This window comes from Eumetopias jubatus, unplaced genomic scaffold (genome assembly GCF_037043125.1).
Source record: "Eumetopias jubatus isolate StellerSeaLion01/CBP00866 unplaced genomic scaffold, mEumJub1_p1.0 scaffold_12, whole genome shotgun sequence".
In the NCBI taxonomy this organism is placed as follows: Eukaryota; Metazoa; Chordata; class Mammalia; order Carnivora; family Otariidae; genus Eumetopias; species Eumetopias jubatus.
The window spans coordinates 23,881,351-23,908,201 of record NW_028274818.1 but is presented as its reverse complement, the minus strand read 5'-3'; the positions used below and the strand labels follow the sequence as shown (position 1 = coordinate 23,908,201).

Sequence of the window (26,851 nt, the reverse complement as noted above, 5' to 3'; positions counted from 1 at the left end):
TATCTTCATGAGTAATGTTGAGACTGTATAAGACAGTGTATATGAAGCACTAGTGCAATATCTCACTTAGAAAAGGCAGTCAGGAAATGTCAATTTCCCCCCTTCCTCCAATCAAGAAAGTGACATTGTCATTATTCAAACTGGTGAGTGGATTTGGGTGAAAACCCAGTTAACAAGAAAAGGAGATTTATTTTAAGCAGTTGAAATGAAACTCCTTATATATTTTTAAGAAATAAACTACTTAAGTATAGAATTATGAAATGCTAACAAAATAAACTGTCTCACTACATTCATTTCTTGAATTTAAAAATCAGCAATTAAATCCATTATAGTTATTGGTTAAGTGGGAAATAATGATCTTCAACTTTGCAAATCCATGCAAATCCACAAACCTTTTCACTTCCTAACACTAGCTAATTAATATTTGAATATATTGGCAATTTTATAATGAAAACTTTTGTAAGAATATGATGTTTTAGACTCATAAGCTGTCATCTTTCTTAACACAGTTACAGTTAGGATGGTGATTAATGATGTGCTCAATTTTTTCTATTTACTAACATAAATTTTTGTGCTTGTTGAATTTTTATTTCTTTTATTACTAGTTAGATTCAGCATGTTTAATTTTGGTCTATGCATATTTATTTTGTGCTAGATCTATTTTCCTGTTAGGTTTATCTTTTATTGGTTTGAAATTTTTTTTACATATTAAGCGAATAGGATCTGTAAATTTTGTATAAGTAGCCCATTTTTAAATGTTTGTTTCTTATATGTTAAAATCTTTGTGATGAGCTTTACAGTTAAATATGCAATTATTTTTTACTAGTTTTCCATAATGTAATATCTAACATAGATAGGTCTTCTCTATTTAGCAATCGGATTAAAAAATTCATACATTTTATCCTATTGCATTAATGGTTTTATTTTTCTACATTCCATTCTTCAACTGTACTTTGGGGATGTAACATAAGAAAGGGACATTTCCTATTTTTATTGTTTTATGTTTTTGCTTGGTGGTTTTCAATGTAAAGGTTATGCTTGCCAATTAACTTTCAGTAATTAGAAAGATTAGTCTATTAAGAGCCTATGATATCATTTATGTTACTCATTAGTTACTAAGCAGTTTAATGACATGAACACTATTGCCGATTTATTTAAATGAGCTAACATAATGCATGTAAATGTCAAATTGCTGTATTCTTGATAGTTCAAGTTTTGTTATAAACTATCTTTATCGATAGAAGTAGTAGATAAATCTATTTGCTATACAAGTTACATTTTGCAAAAAGTAGGGCACATTAGACTCCCTACATTAGATGTCCTTCATCAAGATTATGTATTTGCTGGGTTTCAAGGGTTTGATTTACCTTGTAACAGCCAAATCCACGTAAGGATGAACCATGCTATGCAATGAAAATCCTGAAGTAATTTCTGAGGATGTGGAATATTGCTTGCACATTGTAAATACACATTTGTGGCAGAATTGCATGTGGGTAAAATTCATGAGTTTCCTAAAACAAGGCAATAATATTGATGTCTTAGTAAATTTAGTGATTCATACTGGACAAAGCAACACAATACAAAGGCCATATTTTCAGCTTTAACTCTAACAGAAGGGTTGGCATAAAGTAAGGACTTAATTTTGTCCTCAGTGACTCCAGTACTATTTATTACACAGATTTTCAGTATCTTTATTAAGTTGAATTATTCAATAACATCATTTACTCTTGCTTTACTAAGCTTTAGAATACAGAAGATAGCATAAATAAATTGAAATGATCTGAATTTAAAAGAATGAGTCAGATTAAAAGTGTAGTTATTCCAGCCAGGGAATATATATCTGCAATTAATAATGAAGGATTATGGATCTATCTCTGCCACATCAGTTATTGAGCTACTCACTTTATCTGACTAAAACTATATGGGAGTAAAGCGAGATGAAATAAAATAACAACCAAAAAAAAAAAAAAAAGACACAGGCAAAGTGATTATTCAGATCACCACAAAATCTCTACTGCCCCAGGCTAGTGGCACTTGGCATCCTCGTATGTGCTTCTATAATCACGACGTAGGGCAAGAGAGACATAGAGGGTCTTGAATCAGCAGTGAGAATGACACTTCTATTTTTAAGAAGCAGAACAGTGCTCAGACAGAGAACTAGAAGACATTATAAAAACATCGCTACTGGGACTGCTACTATTTGTTGAAAAGAATATACATCATGAGCTTTAAAGATATTTATCTTCTGATTCACTAATATCACTTCTATGAATGTTTTGCAGTAAATGATTAAAAACTAATGCTAGAAAAATGTCATTCAAAGATGTTCATACCTGTATTATTTATAATAGCAAGATATTGGAAACAACTTGTGACTTCAGTAGCATAAAAGTGAAAATAACATACAAACTGAATAATTGAGGAATTTTAAAATGAATTGTGGTACATTTATAATATGTAATAATATGGGCTTTTAAAATGAGTACGAAGAAATTTAATGATGGGAGGAATTGGTCAACATTACAATAGTGGTATTCTTTGGAAGATCATCTTTTTTCATTTCACTGTATTGTACATTCTTTTTCTGTAGAGTGTAAAGGGCTAAGGGGATGATCAACAGGAAGAAAATAAGTCAGGGAGGAAAAGACTTCATCTAGCTGGGATATTATAGGTGCTACACTTCCCTTTTCCTAGAATTTCCCTCCCCTTCTCTTTTACTGGCAAACATCCAGATTAAACATAACCTCTGTGAAATGACCCCTAATTCTGCCTTCTGAGTGTTTATTTTTTCTGATTAAAACACATATTGTAATTGTGTGCTCTTATACCTGTGTTCCAAAAACTGTATTTCCTATAGTACAAGGTAACACGATATTCTCATATGCCTTAGTATACTGAATTGTCTATTAAATAAAAAGTTTTGGATACGTATATGCTGAGTGAATAAATGCATGAAAGAATTAATAACTTTATAAAATGAATATAATAGATTAAGTGATTTTTTTAAGGAAGCATCCAGGTTTATGATGCTTTCCTCAAATATGCATATAAGTAAAGATTTCAGTAAATATTTGCCCAACAATATATATGGAGTAAGTCAATTATTTGAAAAGTGAATTACTTTCATTTTAATTTTCTTTAATACATGTGTTGCATGGGTGCATATACCCTATTTACTGATTGATATACTGATATAATAAAGGTTGTATTTAATTGTGTATATTCCTTAGAGAAAGGTGCTTTTAATAAGCATGTTCTCTATGCTTTGGGCCATCTAGGAAAAAATCATTAATTTCTCATTTTATTCTGCATGAATAATTTTTAAACTCATTGATAAAACTTTTTAGTTATAATTAAGAATATCATTTCAGTATTTTTGTAGAATAATGCCATAATGTTTCTGATTTAGAAAGCAGAAATACGTTTTTATAATTCTGAGTGCATTGTGTATTCATAACTAGTACAAATGATATTTCCTAATTAATGTTAAGAAAAAAGGCACTTTGTCAATCTTGTCAAACGGTGTTTAGTTTTGGAAATGCAAACTAAGTCAACTTACTTCCTTTCCCTAGAAGCGCTGCCAGTGTTGTGACATTGTGTTTCATTTTGTAACCCATCTGCTACTTAGGCCAGATATGCATTTTCTGGATGCAATCTGTTGGTTTCCAATGGTTTACTACATGGTGGGCTCTATTGACAAGTAGGTGACAAAATCTTTGGCACACTAACTAGTGTGGTGTCCTGTGGTTTGTCATGTGCTGTGCCCCCGTGTTGCATGATGAGTGTAATTTGCCATTTCCGTATTGCAAATATGGTGTATTTTGCATGCAGAGCTTATGTTCTCGTGTTATACATCCTGTATTCAATCTTCCTAAGCAGTAATCTGTTGTTGAATTAAAACAAATCTTGCTGCATGTCAATTTTATCACTTTTGTTTAGTTTCTAAAGCTATTTCAGTTTTGTGTTGTCTCTAGCAATAACGTTATTACTATGGGCCTAGGGTAGAAAAAATCTAAATGTTCAATGTTGTGATGCCTTGATATCATTGTGGTAACTTCTGGAAATCTTCAAATAATTTAGAGATGCTCCTTTTAAGCCAGATTTATAAACTGGAGCATTTCCTTAAGAGCTTCCTTTATTCTGGTAACATATATCAGTCTATAATTTCTAAAAATTTGTTAATTAAAAAGTCAAATGTGTGCAATGTGTTAGTATTAAAATACAAATTATTTTATTAAGGATGAACATGATTTATAAGAAATATAAAACTAAAGATCATAAAACTAATATGCTTATAAAATGTACTAGATTTCCATTAAAAAAAGTCAGCCAGAGCCTTCAAAACAAAATGCTAAAGTTCCTAATTAAGAAATTTCGTGCTTATGTTTTGTCCTGTAGATTGAAAAAACAAAGTTTTAGAACTTTGGAAGTGTTTATTGGCTGTGGATACATTAAAGAGCAAACTGACTAACATTTATTTAACCTCTACTCTACATTAATATAGTTTGCATTATCAGTTTTCTTAACCATCTGAGCCACCCAGGGGCCCCCCTTTTTTTTTTAAAGATTTTATTTATTTATTCATGAGAGACAGAAGGAGAGAGACCATTATCAGTTTTCTTAATGCTAATCAACTAAGATGTAGTTAGATGTACTAAAATAACTATTTAAATTCATAAATGTGAAATCAACCTATATTCTTCACTAGTAATGTTACTTTGAAATGATAGTATTCTATTGAAATTCATTAGAAAAACAGAATATTTAAAAAATAAATAAACCTCCCATCTGTCTTTGCTGATGTAAACTATGAAATGAATTCTTTCTCTGTAAGAGTGTTTATGGTGAGGAAAAGAACCAAGAGTATCAAATTCCTATGATTAAAGGTGACACAGGATTGGCAACAAGTTGATCATTATTGAAGCCGGATGGGGTAATTAGAATATGGAGGTTCACTGTGTTCTTCTCTTTTGTTAGTGTTTGAAATTTTCATTAAAAAACCAAAAACACCTTTGAATGAATTAAAACACTCACAAACAGTCCCATATATTCATACATTCACATTATAGTTCTCCTTGAAAAAGACGGTTTGGGAAACAGTAAAAAGGAAGTTGTTGCCATTTAGATTATTTTTTCATGAATATTGTCTTTTTTCTTAGGCAGCCATCTGGTGGCCAAACTGTGTAAAGCAACCGTGCTGAATTAAAAAAATAGGCAGTGGCTTCGGAAATAGGATAGTGTAGAGAAATCATGACAGACGTGGCGTTATAAGAATTGGTAGCTAGATTAAAAAAAGGAAAAAAAGAATAAAATGTAGTATTAAATGGATATAAAAATAAATAATTTAAGGTTAAAACCTGAAGAACAAAATGTTTCTACATGGTTCTGAAATGCCATTCCAATTTTATTTATTTTTTATAAATTTAAACTCATATTTAATCATAATTACTAAAATCACTTGCCAAGGTTATATGTAAACTACAACAGCCAATATTTAGAGTATGGAATTAACTGATACATATAGATATAGCTATTAGCTATTTAGCACAGGTACACAGAGTGAAATTTTTTGTCAAGTTTCAACTTCATTGATTTATTATTGATGAAATATTCATTTTTCCCATCATCACCTGTATCTATATATCCTTTAACAATCAAACTTACCTTCTATCACCTTATCTTTCCCTTTTCTTATATAGATAATTATAATGGAGAGATCATTTTTATTGAGGGGGAAGATCATAAGAGCTGAAATAGAAAGTGATTTAAAATTATAGTAAGGTGGATTGAAGGCATATGACTTGGGCATCATTTTTGTGGCCCATAAGGGAGCATATCACATTAATTTTCCACCTACTTCTTTTTTAAAAAAATGTATTTTGATATAAGAACAATTATAAATTTCCAAGTTAAAAGAAACATCCTAATAAAGTATTTCTAGGGATTAAACTTGATCATCATATTAATCGGAAATTATGGCCCTGGCCCCTCTCACCATAGGAAATTTATTTGGAATAACATTCTGTTTCCACAGTTTTAGACATAAAATCTCTGCCACAGAACATTATTTCTGAGTCAAGCAAAATATATATATATATTTTTCTGGACTACTCCTGGGGATCTTGGACTCAGAGCTTTGGTAATACTCTCTCACTTGATGTGGCTAGTTCAGCCAATCATATGCTTGGAAAAAGATCCTCAGGGAACTGACCTGCAATTTAAGAATCTAAAAGAACTAGTGTTCTTTTTTTTTTTAAGATTTTATTTATTTATTTGAGAGAGAGAGAATGGGAGATAGAGAGCACAAGAGGGAAGAGGGTCAGAGGGAGAAGCAGACTCCCCGCCGAGCAGGGAGCCCGATGTGGGACTCGATCCCGGGACTCCAGAATGATGACCTGAGCCGAAGGCAGTTGCTTAACCAACTGAGGCACCCAGGCGCCCAAGAACTACTGTTCTTTAAGTTCTCCACTTCCTATTTTAAATCAGAACATGTGGACATCAATTAGCCCAATTCTCTGTCTTCATTCAACTCTACTTAGGACATTCTTATACTCCTTCAAGTTTAGTCTCCTTTATCTGATTCAGTTATATTTTTCTAGTTTTATGAAGCAGAGTCAGGGAGATAGTGGTTTCTTTGTTTCAGCTTTAATGGGAACATTTTTCTTTTAATTCAATGGGAGAACGATAGTGTTTATCAGTGATAAGGGAGAAGATATAATTCATAGGAACTTCTATCCTGGTTTAGCAGTTATTTCACGCAATCAAAGAAATGAGGTTATTAAATCACTGACTCAAAAGAACTTTAGGCTGACTGAATGGTAAGTTTGAATACAGCTGATATTTATATATTTTTCATGCTGTGGCTGTGTAGAACCAATCTTTAACACATAGCTTTACACAAAGAAATAATACACATTTAAAAATAAACCACAGTTTAATATTTCTTTGTTGGGCTAGACCATCTAAATTAAGTACTCATTTCTACTCTTACCAAAAGTATCATAGAGATTAAAAATATATATATAAATGTCATGTCTTTGAAATAGTGTGCTAACCATAAAAACACAGTTCTAACATGCTTTAACTCTATTTGATTGCAAAATGGGTGTTTTTCATGTTTTAGTTATAATTAATAAATATTAAATAAAAATTCTTAACGCATAATGCTTTGAAACGGTTGAGATCTAATGCTCGAAAATGCACATTATTTCATATCAGTGGAGAATACTGTATTTTAATTCCCATCAACATCTATCTACCAGGGCAAACTGTGTGAAAGCCATCTCTAAGGGCAGCCTGTACAAGTGCAGTGGGTAAGCAAGAACTGATCCTAGTATGGTAATTTATTGAAAGTCCATTCTTCTCTGTTGATTTTTGTCAAAGCCTAGATGATTTACTCAGGTGTGGAGTGACTTTTGCTGCCAACATGGTGGTTGTGGACAAAGAGAGTACCATGAGTGCGGAGGAAGACTACATGGCAGACGCCAAAACGATTGTAAATGTGCAGACCCTTTTCAGGTAAATGTCTCAGTAACTCAGCCTTGTGGCTTACCTACTACTAAATATTGGTGAAATATTTGACTCTGACTCTGTATATAAGGAATGAACATGAGACACTTACACTGAAGCTATATTCATTCATTTGATCCTAAAACAAGTGCTTATTTAGCCTCCAATACTGGCACCGTATGGTTAATTTTTAACTCAGGGTCATTCTTTTAAAAATAAATAGAATAACAAATCTGTTTTCTGATATAGTTTAACAATAACAAATTCTAAATCCTGTGCAGTTGCAGTCAAGATTTATGAGAGACCATGCATGATCTAATTTTGGTTTTATGCCTGGCAGTGGCCAAAAGTATGCATTTACAATCTGGATTACTAAGAATGAAATATTGTAAGACTGTGAACAGGTAATTTACCCATGTTTGGAGTCAAGTCATGACCTTATCCTCACTATTTTCCTGTCTTTCATCAATTAAACTTACTGAGATAAGAATTTCCATTATGCTTATCTTTGGGTAAGAATGAAAACCAGAGAAAAGTCCATGCTATAAGCAAAGACAAACTTACCTATAAATGAAGACATCTCTGTCACTTGAAGTGGTTCTTTCTGAAATTATTTTAAAACGCAAATATCTGAAAGATCATTATTTTAGTTTTCTGAGTTTTGTGGAAGTCTAAAGGAAATATCTGAGCTACCAAATTATGGAAGTAAATAAAACAATCTGAACTCCTTCATCATCTCCCCTTGCTCCACCTTTGTACCATCATATTGTAGCAAAGCATATATTGAGGGTAATTATCAGTTTGTTGTTTGAGTTCAGAATTCAGAAGAGAAAGCTTAGATGTGAGTACCACTTAAGTTGATTATTTATCATATGATTTTAGGCAAATGACTTCCCTTCTCTAAACCTCAATGTCTTAATCACAAGGTTGTTTGGGATTTAAAAATATATAATGCTGTAGCACATGGCTGGTCATTTTCAGTTACTCGATGAATGTTAGTGACTAATTTTTAGCACTATCATGATCACTTTCATGTGACAGAATAGAAAAACCACAGACTTTGGAACAGGATAGCAACAAACTTCATCTGGCACCTCTATCCCCAAGGTTCCAGCAGACACTATGTGACTTTAAATATGTTTCTTAACCTCACAGAAATTCAGTTTCCCTCATCTATAAAATGCTTGTGGAAAATAATTAACCCTTCTTGTGGTGTTAATGTAAGGACCAGAAATTAAGTAGGTGAAGAATCTGTCACAGCATCTGGAAAATTTACTCTGAACTTGCATAAGAACCTCTTATTCCAGAAGAAGAAAAATGTGCCCTATAAAGTTACTGTAATGTGGCAATTCATTTAGAATATAGCTAACTAGTTATTGAGCTAAATGAAATAGTACATTTAAAGGTCACATAGCACATGTTTAAAATATGACAGACATGTAAGTAATTTTTTTTCTCTAGAGAATGAAAAATTATAAGTGGAAAATTAATTCAGAGGGATGAGATTTATAGCCAGTGAACAAAGTGAATTCATACTTTTTGGTTCCATGCATGACAAAAGCTAGTTACATTTTTAACAAGAGAGGATCCCGGGTCTGTTTGATTAAACATACCATTTTAATTTTCAACTTATCATGAGTTTATTTCTATTATGGTTTATTTTTTTATTATGGTAAAGTTTAAATTGATTTGACTTGGCTTTTATTATATAGTCTATGAATGAGTTATTTTGATTTCAAGATAATAATAAATAAATAATAATAAATCCCCATCTTACTGAAAGGTGCAAAGGCTCTAATCTTTTAAAACTAACTGACCAGAATAACTGAGAGCAGATACATGTGTGGTTATGCATTCATCATTTCACTAAGTACATAACAATATTTTTCAGGAAAAAAAAATTCTATGAAACTTTTTAATAGAATAGTCCTTAAGCTGCTGGTCAGTGCATGCTAAACTAGGCTAGTCTTACATAATAAAGTAAAAAAGTAAGACACTGATAGAACCCCATGATATACGAAATGTTCTTTATATAGACAAATGACCAAAATCATGCAGATTTGGTTGTTTCATTTTATAGGTGCAGTCAGTTACCACTTTTGAGGTCACATTCCCACATTCCTTGAATATTTTGGTTCCTGATTCCCTGTGACTCTTGACAACCCTGTATCTACCATCATTCTTGATTTCAATAATTCTATGTAGACAATTCTTTCAATATCTTACCTTATAGCCACCTGTTCTGGTCATAGCCTTTCCCTTGAAGTACCAATAATCCCCTCCATTGTCTCAATGTCATTCAGTTCTATGAGTACTACTGTTTATTTTCGACTTCATTTCTTCTAATACCCCTAATTCTTAACAGTCCTGTGTCTCCACTGGAACCTACTATCCACTGGTTCAAATACATTTTCACTATCCTTAGTCACCTGAGAGCTTTTCTTCCCCTCCTTACCAGATTAAGTTCCAAGATCAATCATTATAATCCCTCCTGTGCTGAAACCCTAAACAGATAATTACTGATTATCTGCTGTGGACTAATACCGATCTCAGCTCTCTTTCCCATTCTCCCTTCCTCCACTCCCAGTTTTCTTTCAGGTTCTCTGCCCACTACCTTGCATGAAATTCCTTACAGACAGATGACTAATTCCAGAGGTAGAATCCAGTTATCCCCATAAGTGTACAATAGGCAACCAGAAATCTAGTCACAGTGGTTGGATACCAGGCTATTTAGGATTAAAGCGAAAGGCTCCATGTCTAAGGGAACATTGAGTGTACAAGAGTGAGGAGTGTTAAAAATGATTAAAGAAGAAAATTTAGATGATACAAATAGACTTTATTTAACACTTCATGAAGTGGGCAGGCTCCATTCCTAAGGGTCCAGAGAGGGTAGGAGTCAGGAAGCTCTTATAGGATAAAGAACAAGGAACAAGAAAGAGAAAAACAGAAAATGAGTAAGGAACAAGGAACAAAGAAATAAGTGTAGAGCCCAGAGTTGGTTTGGCATTTGGGGATTGGCTGACTGGGTATACCTTGTTTCTGGTCAAGTGGAGCATTTACGGGTATCAAATGACAAATCTAAAACAATTTAGTAATTAGCTTGATAGCCTTTATTCAAGGGAACACAACCTGTGGATTGGAGAAGTACAGTGCCTCACAAGGTGGAACACTTTTCTGGAGAGATTTTGGGCAAGAGCAAGATTTATAGAATGTTAGAAGAGGCACTGTGTAAACAGAGCATGACAGGCTAGGAGGTCAGGCATTTCCTGGTCAGGCTAGTAGGTCCTGTTTTCTAGCATAACCTGAGCTAGCTAGAGCTGATTTGAGGATTGAGACTAGTGTATATTAGGTTTCCTTAATAGGTATATACTGTAAATACATGTGATTTAAGTTTAGATTTGTGATGTGGGCCAGGGCACTGAGGCAGCCTCCGTTTTGTGGGTCCTGATATGCAAATTAATTTTATCACAGAGACACAAAAATTATCTAAGTTTTAGTGTGCTGACATGGCAACCCAGCAGGAGAAACTCTGTTTTGGGCCTAGAAATTTATTTCAATAATTGTATCTCTAAAATATCACAACTAGTCCTTATATCTTCATGAACAGCATTGATTTCCTCAAAGGAGAACCAAATTCTAATCTGCTTGGCATCTGTACGTGTTCAGCAACTTAAGATGACCTTATGCTGTTGCTCTGTATGGGGTGATGCTACATTTTATTTTAGTATTTGTAAAGGACTGTGTAGCTCTTTGGGCCCATGCCATTTTAACTTGAGTATTTTGACATTCCATTTTGCCGTGGGGGCATTTTCACTTTTACATTTTCAGCTTTTGAAACGACCTAAGGAATATGTTAGAAAAGTCTTCAATCTGTGCTTGTATTAGAGCCCAGGAGACAAGAATGAGATGGAATTCAAGTATGAAATGAAAGTAACAATGCTCTAATTCACAAGTTATTGATGTAACTGGTATCACCTGTTTTGCCAGTCTGGAATAAGGTTAAATTTGTTGTTATTCAGAGGCTCAAACTGATAACTTGAACCCCTGCTTTACTAGGACATACAGCTTCACTTGGCAGGCCTTTATTCTTTCCAGATTGTCCAAGAACCTTTCAGAGTTATGCAGTCCCAAAAGACCAAAGGCAAAAATAGGAGAATCTCATTAATTCACTAGCAATATATTTGGGGGTGGGGGTGGGGTTTAGGAAGACTTAGAGGAGAGTTGGGAGCATGGGGAGAATTCCTTTTCATCTGGAATTGTGTTTATAACATAAACGTAGTTTTAGAATTAAAAACTGGACTACACAGTTCAGTGTGTCTTTATCCAGTGTGGCAATTATGGATTTGCTGGCTTGGCCCCTGCATGTTTCTTCCAGAGAATCCACTCAGGAAGTATTTCATTTTCCAGATCCAGAGTATACAGCTTGGCATACAAAGTTTCAACACTCAAATATTTGATGAGCACTCCTGAAGTTTGTGCAGTTTTCCAAATTGAAAGAAAAGCAGGTCCTCACTTTAAAATTTGTTTCTCTTGCTAAAGTTTTACCTGAGAAGTACTTGGTATATTTGAGAATATTGCCTATATTTACATTTTTATGAACAAGTGTTAATATCTAAACTAAATTTAAACAACCATTCCAAAATATGCCTTGAATTAAAAACAACTGCTTCAAAATGGCTATGTCAGACTATCAACGTGCTCTACTTTGGGAATGTTTGGCATGTCAACGGCATCTCTCATTATTCTCATTTAACTGGGGAAAAAAGCAACATTGAAGACAACTTACTGGCTCATCCTATCCTATATAGGAAAAAAATAGCTGATGCCAACCAACGCCTAAGTCTCTGCATCAGGAAAAGGAAAGATGAGAAAACTTTCTCCAGAAGTTGAGAAGCAGAGATTTTTCTAGAGAGCACCCAGGATAGTTAAATATTAGTTTAATACAGAATGGGTACAAATGTAAATACTTGTTAATGTTAAAAGACAAACTAGGGCACGTTAAACATTTTAAGAGTTTATCTGAGTAAAAATCAGTTCAAATTTGACAGTGCCAGATAGGAAGTGGTTAGAAACACTCCAAGGACAGGAGTGAGGGACTTACAGAGAAGAGGCAGAAGCAAAGCAAGGAAATTATTTGGCAACAGCTTAAGCTGTTGTATTATTTGAGAAAGCCTAGTTGGACTGTGATTGGTTGTCTTTGGTTTTGATTTCTTATCCTTGAGGCATTTACAGGCTGAGGTGTTGGCTTGCTTAAGTAGCCTGCTAAAGTATTAGGACCTCCTCAGTCTAATGGTCTCTTTATTTAATTGATTTAGCATTGATTTATCTGCATTGTAAAAGTCTAGGAGTGACTTAGTTCAGAAGTCCCTTGGGCTGATTTTGTTTTAATATGAAGATATTTTTGCTTCGCTTTTTTTCCCCCTAAAATTTAGCTGATCAAACTGCTAAGATAACTAGTGCTCTGTGAGTGAAAACATTCAGTCAAGTCATGGATCTGTGATCTGTTTGGAATGGAGAAATTCCCGCATTGACCCCGTATAGGTCGGGAGGACCTTTACAAACACCTGCAATTGTTTATTTATTCACATGGTATGATTGGGCATCTAGTAAGTTTGGGGACTATACAGGATGCTATCTCTATGGCTGCCATGGTGCCGAAGGCAGACAGAGTGATCAGTAGTGATTAAGGCTTCCTGGCCTTGGGTTGCTGATAGTCTACGCGGGGAACATATTAAACTAGTCATTTAAAAATTTAACTGGAGAGGGGCACCTGGGCTCATTTGTTAAGCATCTGCCTTCGGCTCAGGTCATGATCCCAGGGACCTGGGATCGAGCCCCGTATTGGGCTCCCTGCTCAGTGGGAAGCCTGCTTCTCCCTCTCTCACTCCCCGGGCTTGTGTTCCCTCTCTCGCTGTCTCTGTCAAATAAATAAATAAAATCTTTAAAAAAAATATTTAACTGGAGAATGAGAAGTGTGGCAACTACTGAAAAAAAAAGTAGAATGTTATATAGTTCCAGACAACAAGAATAAATGATCTCCTCCAGGGATCAAGGAACACCTCCCTGAGAAATTGATAATCTGTTCCCTGCAAGATAGACGAAGCGGGCAAAGAGAAGAGGAGAGCATTCCACAAGGGGGCAGCATAGCCAAAGGCTCTGAGGTGATGGCTTTGCAGAGCTTTGTAACAAGTTGCTCTTCATTGACAGGAATAGAGTTTTAAAATATTGTTTTCGCTACAATGTGAAAAGTGGTTTGAGGGCAAAGTAAGAGCGGGGAGAGCTGCTCATTTAGAAGACTTGCATCCCCAGGACGCTAAGAGCATAAATGGCAAGCTAAAAAAATAAAAAATAAAAAAGGGAATATTGTCTTCAGCTTGGCACAAGTAGTCATAGTCTCATTGAGGAAATAACATACCTATACACATGGAAAATGACATAATTGAAAACATTGATAATGAATATGTATAAATACGAGAATGATTCCTTTATATAGTACAAAAATATTTTTTATTATTTTGATTGGTTTACATGGATAAATTTAAATACAGAGATATCTGATATGTATTATAGTCTCATTTATTACTAACTTGGACTCAGACCTAAAGTGTTTAAAAAGTATTTGTAAAAAAATATATTCATATTTATTTTTGTGTTGATAGTCAGTTGTAGTCTAAAACTAGTGTTTCATGTATCTAACTGCATGTGTGTACCTATATATTAATGTATACCCCCCATTACTCAGAAACATCATTCCCAGCCACCACAACAGATCAAAACTTATAGTGTAGCACACTAGCTTAGTATTTTTATTAAAATATTGTAAACATTTTCCAGATTTGTATGTACTTATGTTTGTTTTGCTTGAATATATAATTGCAGCTAGTCTCAGAGTTCTCCCAGTGGTCTGGGAAATAGAGTATATGGTGTGTTTTTCATCTCTGTATTGGTTAGCATAACTGGGCATGTCTGTCAAAAATACTTTTTGAATAAATTAATTCAGGCAGAGAACTATTCCATAGAGATTTTGCAGATCTCCACAATGATACTTACATCTCTCAATCAGAACATAAATTAATTGTAGAAAAGTTTTAAATAGAAAAAACTATATTATTTTTCAACTATAATATTGCTTTATTATGATCCTCATACCTGGGTAAGATAGACTTTTTATGTCATTTTATTTCTAGAATATCTTATATTCAGAATGTGTTTTAAGCCATATTAAGGCCCAGAAATAGATTTATAGTTTAGTATTTTAAAGATATATAATTAAATGTATTTCAGAACCAAATTTATAAATGTATTATAATTGAATGTAAGTAATACTTTGTAGATATAAAAAGCAATGCTATAAAACATTTCATTATGCATTATTTAGTTATAGATTTTCACTAGATGGCAGACTTAGATAATGCGTTCACTTTCTCAGTTTAAAATAACAATGGTATAGGTTCATTTATATAGAAGAGAAATGGTACATCATATACACTGTTTTTTTTTTTTTGGTTCTATCTAATTTCCACTCTATAAGTCATTTAAGTACAATGACCAGGTCACTCAGTCATATTACCACTCACTCTTACTCAGACCTCAAATATATAGCTATATATATAATGTGATATAATGTGTTAGAAAAGGATTATATCATCCAAATAATCATACATGTATCCAAAGTCAGAATAATAATATCTATGAAAGATAAAATCTATATTTCTTAGAGAAAATGAAAATTTCCCAAAAGATGAAATAAATTTTTGTTAGTTTGCAACTATGTTTTTCTCACAAATTACTTTTCTGGCCTTATATAGCAACACGGTCCTAGATGTTTCTCATAAGCTATCCATTCACTGGTGTCTTAATGCTACATAATCTGTGAAGACTCAGTCAGCCATATTTATCACCCCTGGAAAAATATGTAGAGCCTTATAATTTATAAATTTTTGTAGTTCCCTCTAGGTAGTAGGGTCTAATTTAAAGGCAAAAATTTCGCTTTATACTTCTTTTTATGTCCTGGAGATCAGAGCTGTCCAATAACAAACACTTGATAATTACTTGTTAACTTAGATATTAAATATTGCCCTAAGTAAATAAAAATAACAATAATGAAGTTATGATCTGACAACTACTATCATGTGTGTATGTGTGCACGTGTGTGTGTGTGTGTGTTTGTGTGTGTTTCGGGGGAAGGAAGTGAATAGGAAGAAAGCTAATGCAAAGCTATGGGGTTAAAAACTCAGGATCCTTTAGAATAACACTATCAGTTGAGCCTTGGCCTCAATTCATTATAATGAAATGTTATTTCAGCTGAACTATTTTCTCTTCTCAGAAGTTCATGGTAGCAAGATTTGACATTTAAAATTGCATACTCTGAGAATAGGGAATCTTAGAGGATCAAAGAACTCATATTATGGGCAATAAGCTCATCACATGAAATCTTTGTCAATCAGCATATTCATCTTACAAATTTCTATTTTAACATTATCCACAAAGTCACCTTGTAACTTCTTATATCAGCTTCATGAGTTTCTCTTCTATGCCATTTCATAATTGTAGAGAGAAGCGTCTAATAAAAGCCAAATTACTAAATTTATTTTTCTTATAGTGCCAAAATGTTGGTTAAAATATTCTTTGGAAAATAGTGTTCCATTTTTCTTGCATTGTATGGACAGTTTATGTGGCAATGCCTGCTGCTGTTAGTATAATGCAATTTTTTTGTGTGTGTGTGTGTGTTTTTTAACGTAGGTTGTTTTCCAGTCTCAGTATTATCACAGAACTTACTCACCCAGCCAACATGAGATTCATGCAATTCAGAGCCAAAGACTGTTACTCTCTTGCTCTTTCAAAACTGGAAAAGGTAAGACTTCATATTAAGGAAGTTGCATTTAACTATTTCTCCTGAAAGAGTAACTCTGAAATTCCTATATGTAGAAAGAAAGGCTATGAGGTAGTAAAAGTAAAAATGCTGTTTTGAATTCTTATTTTGGATCTAAAATCTTAGTTTACAATTTCTTAATGTGAATTGATGGATTTGAACCATTTGTATCACAAGTGAACATAATGAAAATATCTTGTTCTCTTGTCATTTATTATAAATTGAAAGCATGATCTATGAAAGAGTTAAATGCAACAAGAATGCATATACTCACTTATAATGTCAGTTATATTGTTAATATCATGAGTGCTATATCAAGAAATCTGTGTTTAGGGGCGCCTGGGTGGCTCAGTTGGTTAAGCGACTGCCTTCGGCTCAGGTCATGACCCTGGAGTCCCGGGATCGAGTCCCGCATCGGGCTTCCTGCTCAGCAGGGAGTCTGCTTCTCCCTCTGACCCTCTTCCCTCTCATGCTCTCTATCTCTCATTCTCTCTCTCTCAAATAAATAATAAAAAATCTTTAAAAAAAAAGAAATCTGTGTTTATAGAGGGCTTTGCAGTTTAAAATAATCCTTAAGGTCCTAGAAAAGTTGTAGGCTTTGTTGAAAGTTAGCTTCCCAAATGTCACCAACACAATCTGAGACAAAGCTGAGTTAATTGCTTACTTATTTAAGGGAGACCATCATCTCAGGAGAGCTTTGGCAATGCTTCAGAACTGGGGAAGCAAGGTCAAAGTTTCTTGAGTATAGGAAATCTTATTTAATGAGGGTCTTTGGAATGGGGGTTTGATTAGGTTTGGGAAGGGAATAAGGTAATGTGAATGGACAAAGTAGGATTGCCAAGTCATGTTATATGGACAGAAAGGTGTGGTTTCCATTCTGAATGTCTAGCCTGAGTGTGGCTATAAATGGATTTTGCATCCAGCATTTACTTGATACTAGTATACTAGAAGAATTTGATGTAAGAGAAAGCAATAAGATTCAATCTTATTCATGTGAAAATGTGTTAAATCTATGCCATTTTTATTGTTTATGACAATATAAGAGGTACAGATAACAATGCCTTACATTTGTTATTGTTGTTTGGTTAGTTCATTTTTTTCATGTGATTTTGACTACCTGTTATGCTCAACATTGTCCTAATTCCTAGGAGACATATTGCTGAATAAAGCCATTACTGCACTCTGGTTTGTTGATTTCCATCTTCAGTCAGAGCTGGTCACGTATGTTATTAGTAGAGCCTTCCCACTGTTCCTTTGCAGTCATAGTTAAGTTGCTGTTAGGCACTGCCTTCAGAAGAGGAAACAGTGTAAAACAGGTAAAATAACTTTTCCAAGATTATACAGCTATCAAGTCAGTGCAGTAAGAGAATCTTAAGGACATTACGTTCAGGACAGAAAACTCCCATTATGCCACACTGCTTTAACAACACAGAAAGGGTGGCAAGCATGGCTAGATTGGCTCAGCATCCACAAGCAAACCCAGTTACCAGGAATCCAGCTGGAATCAGTGTAGGAATGGAACCTGGCTAAATTATTTACACATTGATAGCTTTGGGATTCTTTTCTAGAAAATAGTGGTGATAGCTAAATAATAAGGTCATGGCAAAGATTACACCACATGATCTATCCAAAACATTTAGCCCGGTTTTGGCATATAATCAGTATTCAAATAAATGGTACTACAAACATAATTATAAATTACTGTGGATGTCACTAATAAATATTCCATTCTGTGTATTCAATTTTATGCCAAGTGAGTGGATGTTTCAAGGTCATAATTGTGGAAGATGTTTTCAATAGTGTTGAGTGTGTGTGTCTATATTATTGTGTGTCTATTGCATTAGGGAAAAAGAAGAACAATATGAGATTTTGATATTTGTTGGGGAATTAATTAAAAATAAAGTCTTCTACCAACCTAGAAATCCTCTTCACAAATGTAAGAAAATTTTACTTGAATAAGCATTAAACCAGACTGTGATATACATCTTAAGAAATCGACTTAAGAGATTGCAAAAATAGAAAGGCATCTCACTCTTTTATATAGCTAGGCAAATACAATCACTTGCATACATGTTAATTGTCTTAATATAAAGGAAAAATAAAACTTCTTATATCTTTGCAACAAGCAAGAAGTTACAACTTCCAGCCAGATACCTAGACTAACCTCCCAAAAAGACAGAGAGACAAGATGCTTTATGCTCGCATTTCAGAAAGATGGCCCAAAGGCTTCCAAGAAAGACTTCACTGAGATACAAAACTGGCTAGAGATTATTCAGGTTTTCAAAAGGTTTGCATCCCTCTGAAAGCGACATAAAAAGGATTTACAATCCTGCGTTTTCTAAAGGAAATGCTCCAGGAAAAAGAAGGGGAAGAAGGGAGTTTTCTTCTCTTTTGGCATCAGGGAAATTCATTTATTTTTTAGATTTGTATTTACCCTTACATATACTAGATGTTTCCTTAAAAGAGTAGAGGAATTCAGTATATTCTCTAATTATTAAGGAGTAGAGGGGCTTGGGTACTTGGAATTGAAACCAGTTGGTTTGGAGGTTATAAAGCCATGGAAAATTCTTTTCAATTCAGTTATTACCATTTTATCCATTGAAATAGGGATGCTGTCACATAGAAACTTTTTAGACTTTAGTGCTGTTATGGCTTAAATTGTATTCCTCCCCCCAAAAAAGATGTGTTGGAGTCCTAGCCTCTAGTACCTCTGAATGTGATCTTATTTGAAGATAGGGTTTTTATAGAGGTAATTAGATTAAAGAAGGCCGTTGATGTGGGCCCTAATCCAATACAACTGGTGTTCTTATAAAGACGGTAAATTTGGATACAGAAACAGACACAGATATAAAGGGACAACAATGTGAAGAGAAACGGAGAAGACAGCCATCCACGAGCCAAGGAAAGCAGCCTGGAACAAATCCTTTGCTTACAGCCCTCAGAAGCAACCAATGCTGCTGACACCTTGATTTCAGATTTCCAGCCTCCAGAACTCTGACACAATAAATTTCTGCTGTTTAAACTACCCAGTCTGTGGTACTTTGTTATGGCAGCCCTAATAAACTAACATATGTGCCATCAATGATATAGTAACTGTTCATTTCCAATCAGTGCTTTTTATCTGATACAAATACAGCTAACTTAGTAATTATCTTTCTATATTTGTAGTCTGGATACAAGGAGATATTTTTAGGCTTGAGAAATTGATCTTTATTTCTAGTATTGAATGATATTCCAAAGTTATTATTGGCTGAGGAAGAGGTAGATTTTTAATCTTTCAAGCATATTTATGAATATCCTTTTATTCTATCTATAATTAGATGCATTTTCTCCTTCACAGATAAAGATCAAGGTTTTGAATTAGAAACAAACAACAGCTCGGCTGCCTGACACACTTTTTTGGCACTAAGTTGTTTTCATTTAAACTTAAGAAGTGCTAGAATTTGTTAGAACGAGTGTGAGAGATTAGATTGCATTGACCCTGGCTGCTTTACTTGTATGATGATTACATTTGGGTGGTTTCCTGGTAGACCTTGAATTCTAATAGAACACTGGTTGCCACTGGTAATGGAAGTGATAATCTGTAAGAACTCTCTGGAAGAGACCACTCACTGAAGAATATCCACAATAATAAATTTCATTAGGAAAAGGAGAGAACTGAGAGCACAGAACGATTACTGGTCTGTGACAATGATGTGAGCAATGAATGAATGATTGTTGAGGACCCCTGTCTGTTCTTGTGAAAAGGAAATTCCTTGATTATTCCTTGATTATTTTTTTAGATTTGCTGTCTCGAGGAATTCCCTTGTCTGTTGTTTTATGTGACCTTTGTCTCACCTCAAGCTTCTTCCTGAGCTGTTTTTAATCCACATCACTTTGGGAGTACATACTTCTTGCAGCCTGTGTGAATTTTTATCCTGCTTATTGCTTATGCAAGTTTGAAAAAAATCTAAAAATTTTTAAGCTTATGAAAGCATTTTTCCCCCAAACTTTTAAAGTCTAAAGATTTCTTAGAGGAGTCTGCTAATTTCTTTCAAAACTTGATAAACTTCTATTATACTTACTTCCATAAATTTTTATGACCAGATGATCCCCAAAGTTCCTTCTTAAATATAATTTTTAAGTTCCTTATTTGTTTGCCTTCTCAACCCATGCATCTGTCTATCTCTTTGGAAGCTACCTTGAGGTTATCGAGACAATAGTGCTGGGTTGGACTTTGTCGTTCAATGCCTTGTTTCAGTTTTCTCTCCTGTTGGCATTTAGAAGTGCACAATTTTTAAATAGTAGAGGCTCCTAATTTCTGAGCTCCCAGTTTACTTTTAGTCTCTACTCAAAATTAATTCTTGCTTGAGCTACTGTCTTTCTTGAAATGTACAACTAAAGGCAGCAAATAACAGTATATACACACCAACAGATGGAGGTTTTTATGGATCAGGTCTGGGAGTGACACATAGACTTCCACTAATATGCCACTGGCTAGAACTCAAATCATTTGGCCACAACTAACTTCAAGGGGGACTAGGAAATGTAGTCAAGTCATATGCCTATGAAGAATAGGGCAATGGATTTTGGTAGACAGTCCACATTTTCTGTCACGTGCAATATACCACAGATGTATGAAATTTGTCAAAACATTTTCCAAACATCTGAACTTTAGCTTGTATTTTCCCTTTGTTGTTGTCCACTTTTGTTCTTGAGTTGTTTTGTTTTATATTATCCTTTTTTGTCTTGGATATTGCCATTACTACCATTGTTTTCCCAAAAGTACTTCCCATGTTTGGTCATTGGTTATGTTGGGTCATTGACACTTCCCCTAACAAAATAAGTGTAGCAGGCATCAGAAACACAGTGTATCTGCTAAGTGGATATAGAAAATGTGACAGGAAATAAAAAACAGAGAAGAGGAGGACATCAATAGGAAAAAGAGAATTTTTCATCTCATTTCCCTATAAAGACTTACTGCATCTCTTGTTTTGATGCATTTTTAAAAATGCCTTTTATTCATGCTTACGGCACAATTTGCTTTAAAAAATTGCTTTTGAACTATCACCATTCCCCGATAATGATCATAATTACACTTGAGCTATCATATGGTAATTACACACTGATGTAAGAAGCAAAGTAATGAAAAGTGAGATGAATAGTGAGATATATATATATATATATTTGGTCTTTGTCCCTGGTTCCTGACACAGAGCTTCAAAAACCCTTGGAATTTATGAGTAATAGGAGTATCTTTTGTTATTCATATCTTTCAACCATACCTGATTTTATGCTAACGAAGCAACTCATAGAGGATCCTCTGGGTAGCTTCAGGATGAGAGCCAGAAAAAGTAACCACGTGATTAGAATATTGAAACTTTAACGTCTTCATCACCTTTCAAACCTCCAGGGACAGCAGAGGGGCTGGACGTTGAGTTTAATCATGTGGCCAATGATTTAATTAATCATGTCTACAGAATGAAACTGATAAAAACTCTGAAAAAAAAGACTTGGAGAGCTCCCTGGTAGGTGAACATAATGATGTACCAGGAAAGTAGTGCGTCCTGACTTCATGGAGACAGAAGCTACTGTGCTCAGGATCCTTTCAGACTTGCCCTATGTACCTTTTATCTGCCATTTTTTTCATTCTTTATAATAAAATGATAATCATTAAGTATAGCATTTTCACGAGTTCTGTGAACATTCTAGCAAATTATCAAAACTGAGGGAGTTGTGGGAAGCCCCAAATTTATAGCAGGCTGGACAGAAGTACAGTTGTCTTGGAGACATCTGGGACTTGTGGCTGGTGTCTGAAATGGGAGTCGTCTTGTGGGAGTGAGCCCCTTAACCTGCGGGGTCTGCGCCAACTCTGGGTAGTGTCATAATTGAATTGAATTGTAGGACATCCAGTTGGTGTCAAAGAATCGGTGTCAGAATGCAGAGAGTCATGTCTGTAAATCATATCACTTTGTAGTCAATGATAGAGCAAAATGTTAAAAGTTGGAGATTGCATCTGGGAGAAATAAGTGAGACTATCAGATTTATTTTTTAATATATTCACTGTGTAAACAAGTGGCAAATTTTATATATTCTCAGTTTAAATTCAAACCAATAAATATTTACTGAGCACCTGTAATGAGCCAAATACCTTGCTCAGTGCTAGAGGTTACCAACAGAATAAATACATGGAATTTATAATTTGATGGGAGGCATAGATATATAGGAACAAACAAAAACACTTGACCTTACTTTTTTTTTTTCCTGTCCAAACAGGTTGGACTACCTTTTATTCATAATTGAAGCATTAGAATGGCTGAATGGGAGTTTGGTGCTATCTGCCTACACTGGATTTGATTCATTAGGAAATTTTTTTATCCCATTTTTAAGAAAATATTTAACTTTTCCCAAGGCTGTCTGGAAAGAATTTGAAGAGAATATTGATATTAGTTTCTATTTCCTTTAAATATGGAAAAGCATTACCTGATCCACTCTAGAGGAGTGATAAAATGTTATTTATGTGGATAATTATTTTAATATGTAAATTTATCTCTTAAGAATGTGCATAGTATTATGATTTCATAAATATGTCCAAAGTTGCCATAGGCTGAGTGCTTGTGTCCCTCCCTAAAATTCATATATTGAAACCTAGGCCCTGATGTGATGGTGTGGGCCTTTGGGAGGGAGTAGGTCATGAGGGTGGAGCCCTCATGAGTGGGATTGGTGCTTTTATAAAAGAGACCCCAAAGAGCTCCTCCACCATGTGAGGACCCAGGGAGAAGATGACTGTCTATGAACCAGTGTGGGGCTCGATCCCCCGACCCTGAGATCATGACCTGAGCCAAAATCAAGAGTTGGACACCTAACTGACAGAGCCACCCAGGCGCCCCCTTAATCAGTATTTTAGGAGCAAAACATATGCAACAATCCTTTGGAAGTAGTCTGAAAACCAAAAAATAGTCTAGACAGCAATGAGTCATTCATTTGAACTCCTGTTAATTTTTCAAAATTATGGCCCAGTTTTCATCGACAGCCCTTCATGTCATAAAACTTCCACAAGAAATGTATGCACCCTTTGTTTATCTTCCAAGGACTTGGGTATATTTAGATATTACCATTAACCTCATAGGCTTCCTTACTTAAAACTAGTCTCTTGAATGATGCTTTTATTCTTAATGAAGGTAAAGCAAACTCTTTTTTCAAGTACCCCTTAAAACATCACGTCTCCACTGATAACCTAGTCAAACGGATTGGATTTTCTCCTTTATTATGTCAAGGTTATTTTCTAACCTTGTCTGTTCCAAAATTTCCCCCAATGGGGACTGCCAACTGCTCTGCAGACAGTTTAGGTGGTTCTAATTCTTCATCTCTTTTCAGTGAGGTACCAGAATTTCACAAGCTGTTTTGTTTTTCAGGCCTTCCTTCATCATGGGGACTATTGTTGATTTAGCCTGTTTTAGTAATTTTTAAAATTATAGTTGCGTTTTATGAGTTACAACTTTTGAACATCATTAAATAGTACAGAACTTACCTTTATTTTTGAAAAGTAAATACACATAGTTTATTTCATAGTTTTATAAAAGCACAAAAAAGAACAGTGGTTGCTTTTCTCCAAACTGAAGTTAATAAAAATGTAAATATTTTAAATCTCTTATTCTATAAAAAAGCAAAAATAATAAGATCATGCATATGGAATGCATGATTGCTTCCTATTTGGCAAACTTGTCTCTTAAGGTTCAACTATGATGTCATTTCATGTATGACACTATCTGCATCCTCCTTAGGCTTCCTTAATACTTGGACTTCTGCAGGCTCATATCACATGGTTTTGTACATGCTTGATTTTAAGTCTGTCTTCTAAGTAAAACTGATTACCTGCAAAACTGGAATCTTCTGTTAATTACCTCGGCATCCTACCAACCTAGTTCAGTGCTTGATGTATAACAGTTCATGGATAAGTGTTTCTTGATTACACAGCTTCATTTTTTTCTGAATCCATGGGAATATTCTGTAGCCGAAACTTTCTTCTATTTTTTTCTTAATTTAACACACATTGTAAATGTGTTTTTAGTTTACTGTGTTATTTCTGATATAAGTTACTGTCTAAACAAGACGTGTGCTAACAGATCCCTTGACTCATTTCCAACTATGTATCTCATCGTCCAAAGTGGAAATCAGGAGCGACCATGCAATTAGGTGATACAGATAAATAAAGTGAATCATATGTAAGAAAGGATGAATCTCATAAGAAGCAGATGCTTTCAATGCTGGCCAGTTGTTGACATGACCTATGATATCAGATTTTCCAAATTTAAAAGGAATCAGAAATTTAGGCTTTTATGTTAAATGTTGGAACTTATTAGACCTCAGTAAATATATGCGGGCCAAATGAAATTCATCTATAGTTACAATCTGGATTATCTACTGCCAAAGTATAAAACTTCTAGCTTGTATGTTGCTTTTGCAATACAGAGAGGTAGATAAATGATCTTGTCACAATATCACATTGGAATGGACAGTAAGACTAAGTATTAGTCATCTGCAATTCTTTTTTTTCCACATATAATAATGGCACTTATAAAGTGCAGTTTAAGAAATTAATCCAACTTCTTCATCATCTAGAAGTAAAGAAAGAAATTGTGGAATGTATTCTCATCAGGATGAAATGAGTCACTTGAGCTCTTACTTTTTAATGTAACTTTAAAACTAGTAGGTCTTGAAAATAGTGTTTGTAAGATCTTTGGTGTTTTTTCTCTACTGTAAGGAAAGTTAATAATAAAAAAGGAGAGTAAATCACAAATGCAGAATTATTCACACAAGCAGAAGAGCAGCATCCTTGGCTGTGAAAGGGTTTTCTGAGGGTGTGAAGCATACTAGACATTTAGAGAGTGGGGAGGACTTACAGAACTGATAATAAGGACAGTGAATTCTCCAAGATGAGAATGTTATCCATACTGACAGGAAACCTGAATCCGGGGAAAGAATTTTAGTATTTCACCAGACAACCAATCTGACTCCACAACAGTCCATGCAAGGAGGAACGGAGAAGTCATCTACAAACAACCTATGTGTACTGTTCAAACGAAGCATTCTTGACACCTAGGCTCCTAAATTAAAGACTATACTATGATATAATGGAAACAGACAAAAATGGGGGCACCACTTGCTTATTTTACCCTTTCTTCTCTCCCTACAATCTCAAGTGAGGGTATTCTTATAGTCTAGACAGTCTTCTCAACCACATCGATGTGATAGATGTGGTGGAATAACTCCTCTTGCTACTTGGAAGGGCTGAGGCTGTGTCCCAACCTCATCTGTTTGTCCAGGGGATGTCTCGAGGTCCAGTCACCCTCTTGCCTTCACAACAAGCAACAAGAGTAGCCCTCTTTCGTTCCTTGAGTAATACTCTATGGCACACAGTTTTAAAATCTGGGTATGGGAGGCTTTCCTTCTCTTGAGGAGCCTCCAAATTTGCTACATTGGAAACAGGAGGTTCCTTGCATTGCCTCAAAGAACAAGGACTGCTTTTTTTATTTGCTTAGCTGTATCTATCTTTCCAAGTAAAACTGGCAACAAATAAAACCAGCATTTTTGAGATTACTGTTTGCTAAGTACAAGATTAACTTGGATTCTTAAGAAACTCCTTACAATCTTACACAAACATTTACTCTCATGTCTTTATTCATTAATGGAAGATAATAGCAACGGAATTTTTCAGAAGCAACTCCCACACACTGCAATATTATGCACACACGCTGTTTTCTTTTCTTTTTCTTTTCTTTCTTTCTTCTTTTTTTTTTTCTTTTTTGGCATTTACAGAGTTTAGTCGCAGTTGCAGTTTGGTGTGGCTGACACAACTTAAAAGGCATTTAGAGAAACGAAAACTCAGATGAGAGAAAGTTGGAAGCCACTGGATATGGTGGCTTCTACCTGCCTATTTTTGTGTCCTTACATATATTCAGAATATCCAGAATATTCAAAAGCAAAACTTCCAGGTGTTATGATATGTTATGTGGCTTTAGGCTTTTTTTGTTTTTTTACATCTTATTAAATGCTTTTATTGTGTTTGTTCCTTTTATTATATTACCTCAAGTCCTTTGCAGAAATATTTATGAAGAGTAAATACTCTTAATGATGGAGAACAAACTGATGGTTACCAGAGGGGAGGTGGGTGGGGGATGGTTAAGTGGGTGATAGGGATTAAAGAGTGCACTTGTGATGAGCACCAGGTGTTGTATGGAGGTGTTGAATCACTAAATTCTATACCTGAAACTAATATTGCACTATATGTTTACTAACTGGAATTTAAATAAAAACTTTATTAAAAAGAGTGAATACATATTTAGGGTATGAGAAGTTTAGCCTTCCTTATAAACATTAAAGGGACATATTAAAAATACAGCTATGTATACTTACTATAATGTGTGAAGTAATGCACATTCATACCTAACAACTATATAATGAAAATATCTTCTTCACATATGTCAGGAA

At 34.5% G+C, this 26,851-nt stretch overlaps 1 protein-coding gene across 5 annotated transcripts in view; it reads left to right on the top strand.

Annotated features, from left to right (window-relative positions):
* The window catches only part of KCNT2 (potassium sodium-activated channel subfamily T member 2), a 361,260-nt gene that overhangs the window by 278,551 nt on the left and 55,858 nt on the right, over window positions 1–26,851 (top strand). For 3 of the 5 annotated variants that reach the window (XM_028104753.2, XM_088029032.1, XM_088029031.1), the window contains exons 20-22: window positions 3,629–3,700; window positions 7,384–7,518; window positions 16,252–16,363. In XM_028104753.2, the coding sequence (XP_027960554.1) occupies window positions 3,629–3,700; window positions 7,384–7,518; window positions 16,252–16,363 (319 nt within the window). The remainder of the gene's footprint in view (window positions 1–3,628; window positions 3,701–7,383; window positions 7,519–16,251; window positions 16,364–26,851) is intronic. The other 2 variants (XM_028104755.2, XM_028104754.2) reach the window with 1 other exon arrangement.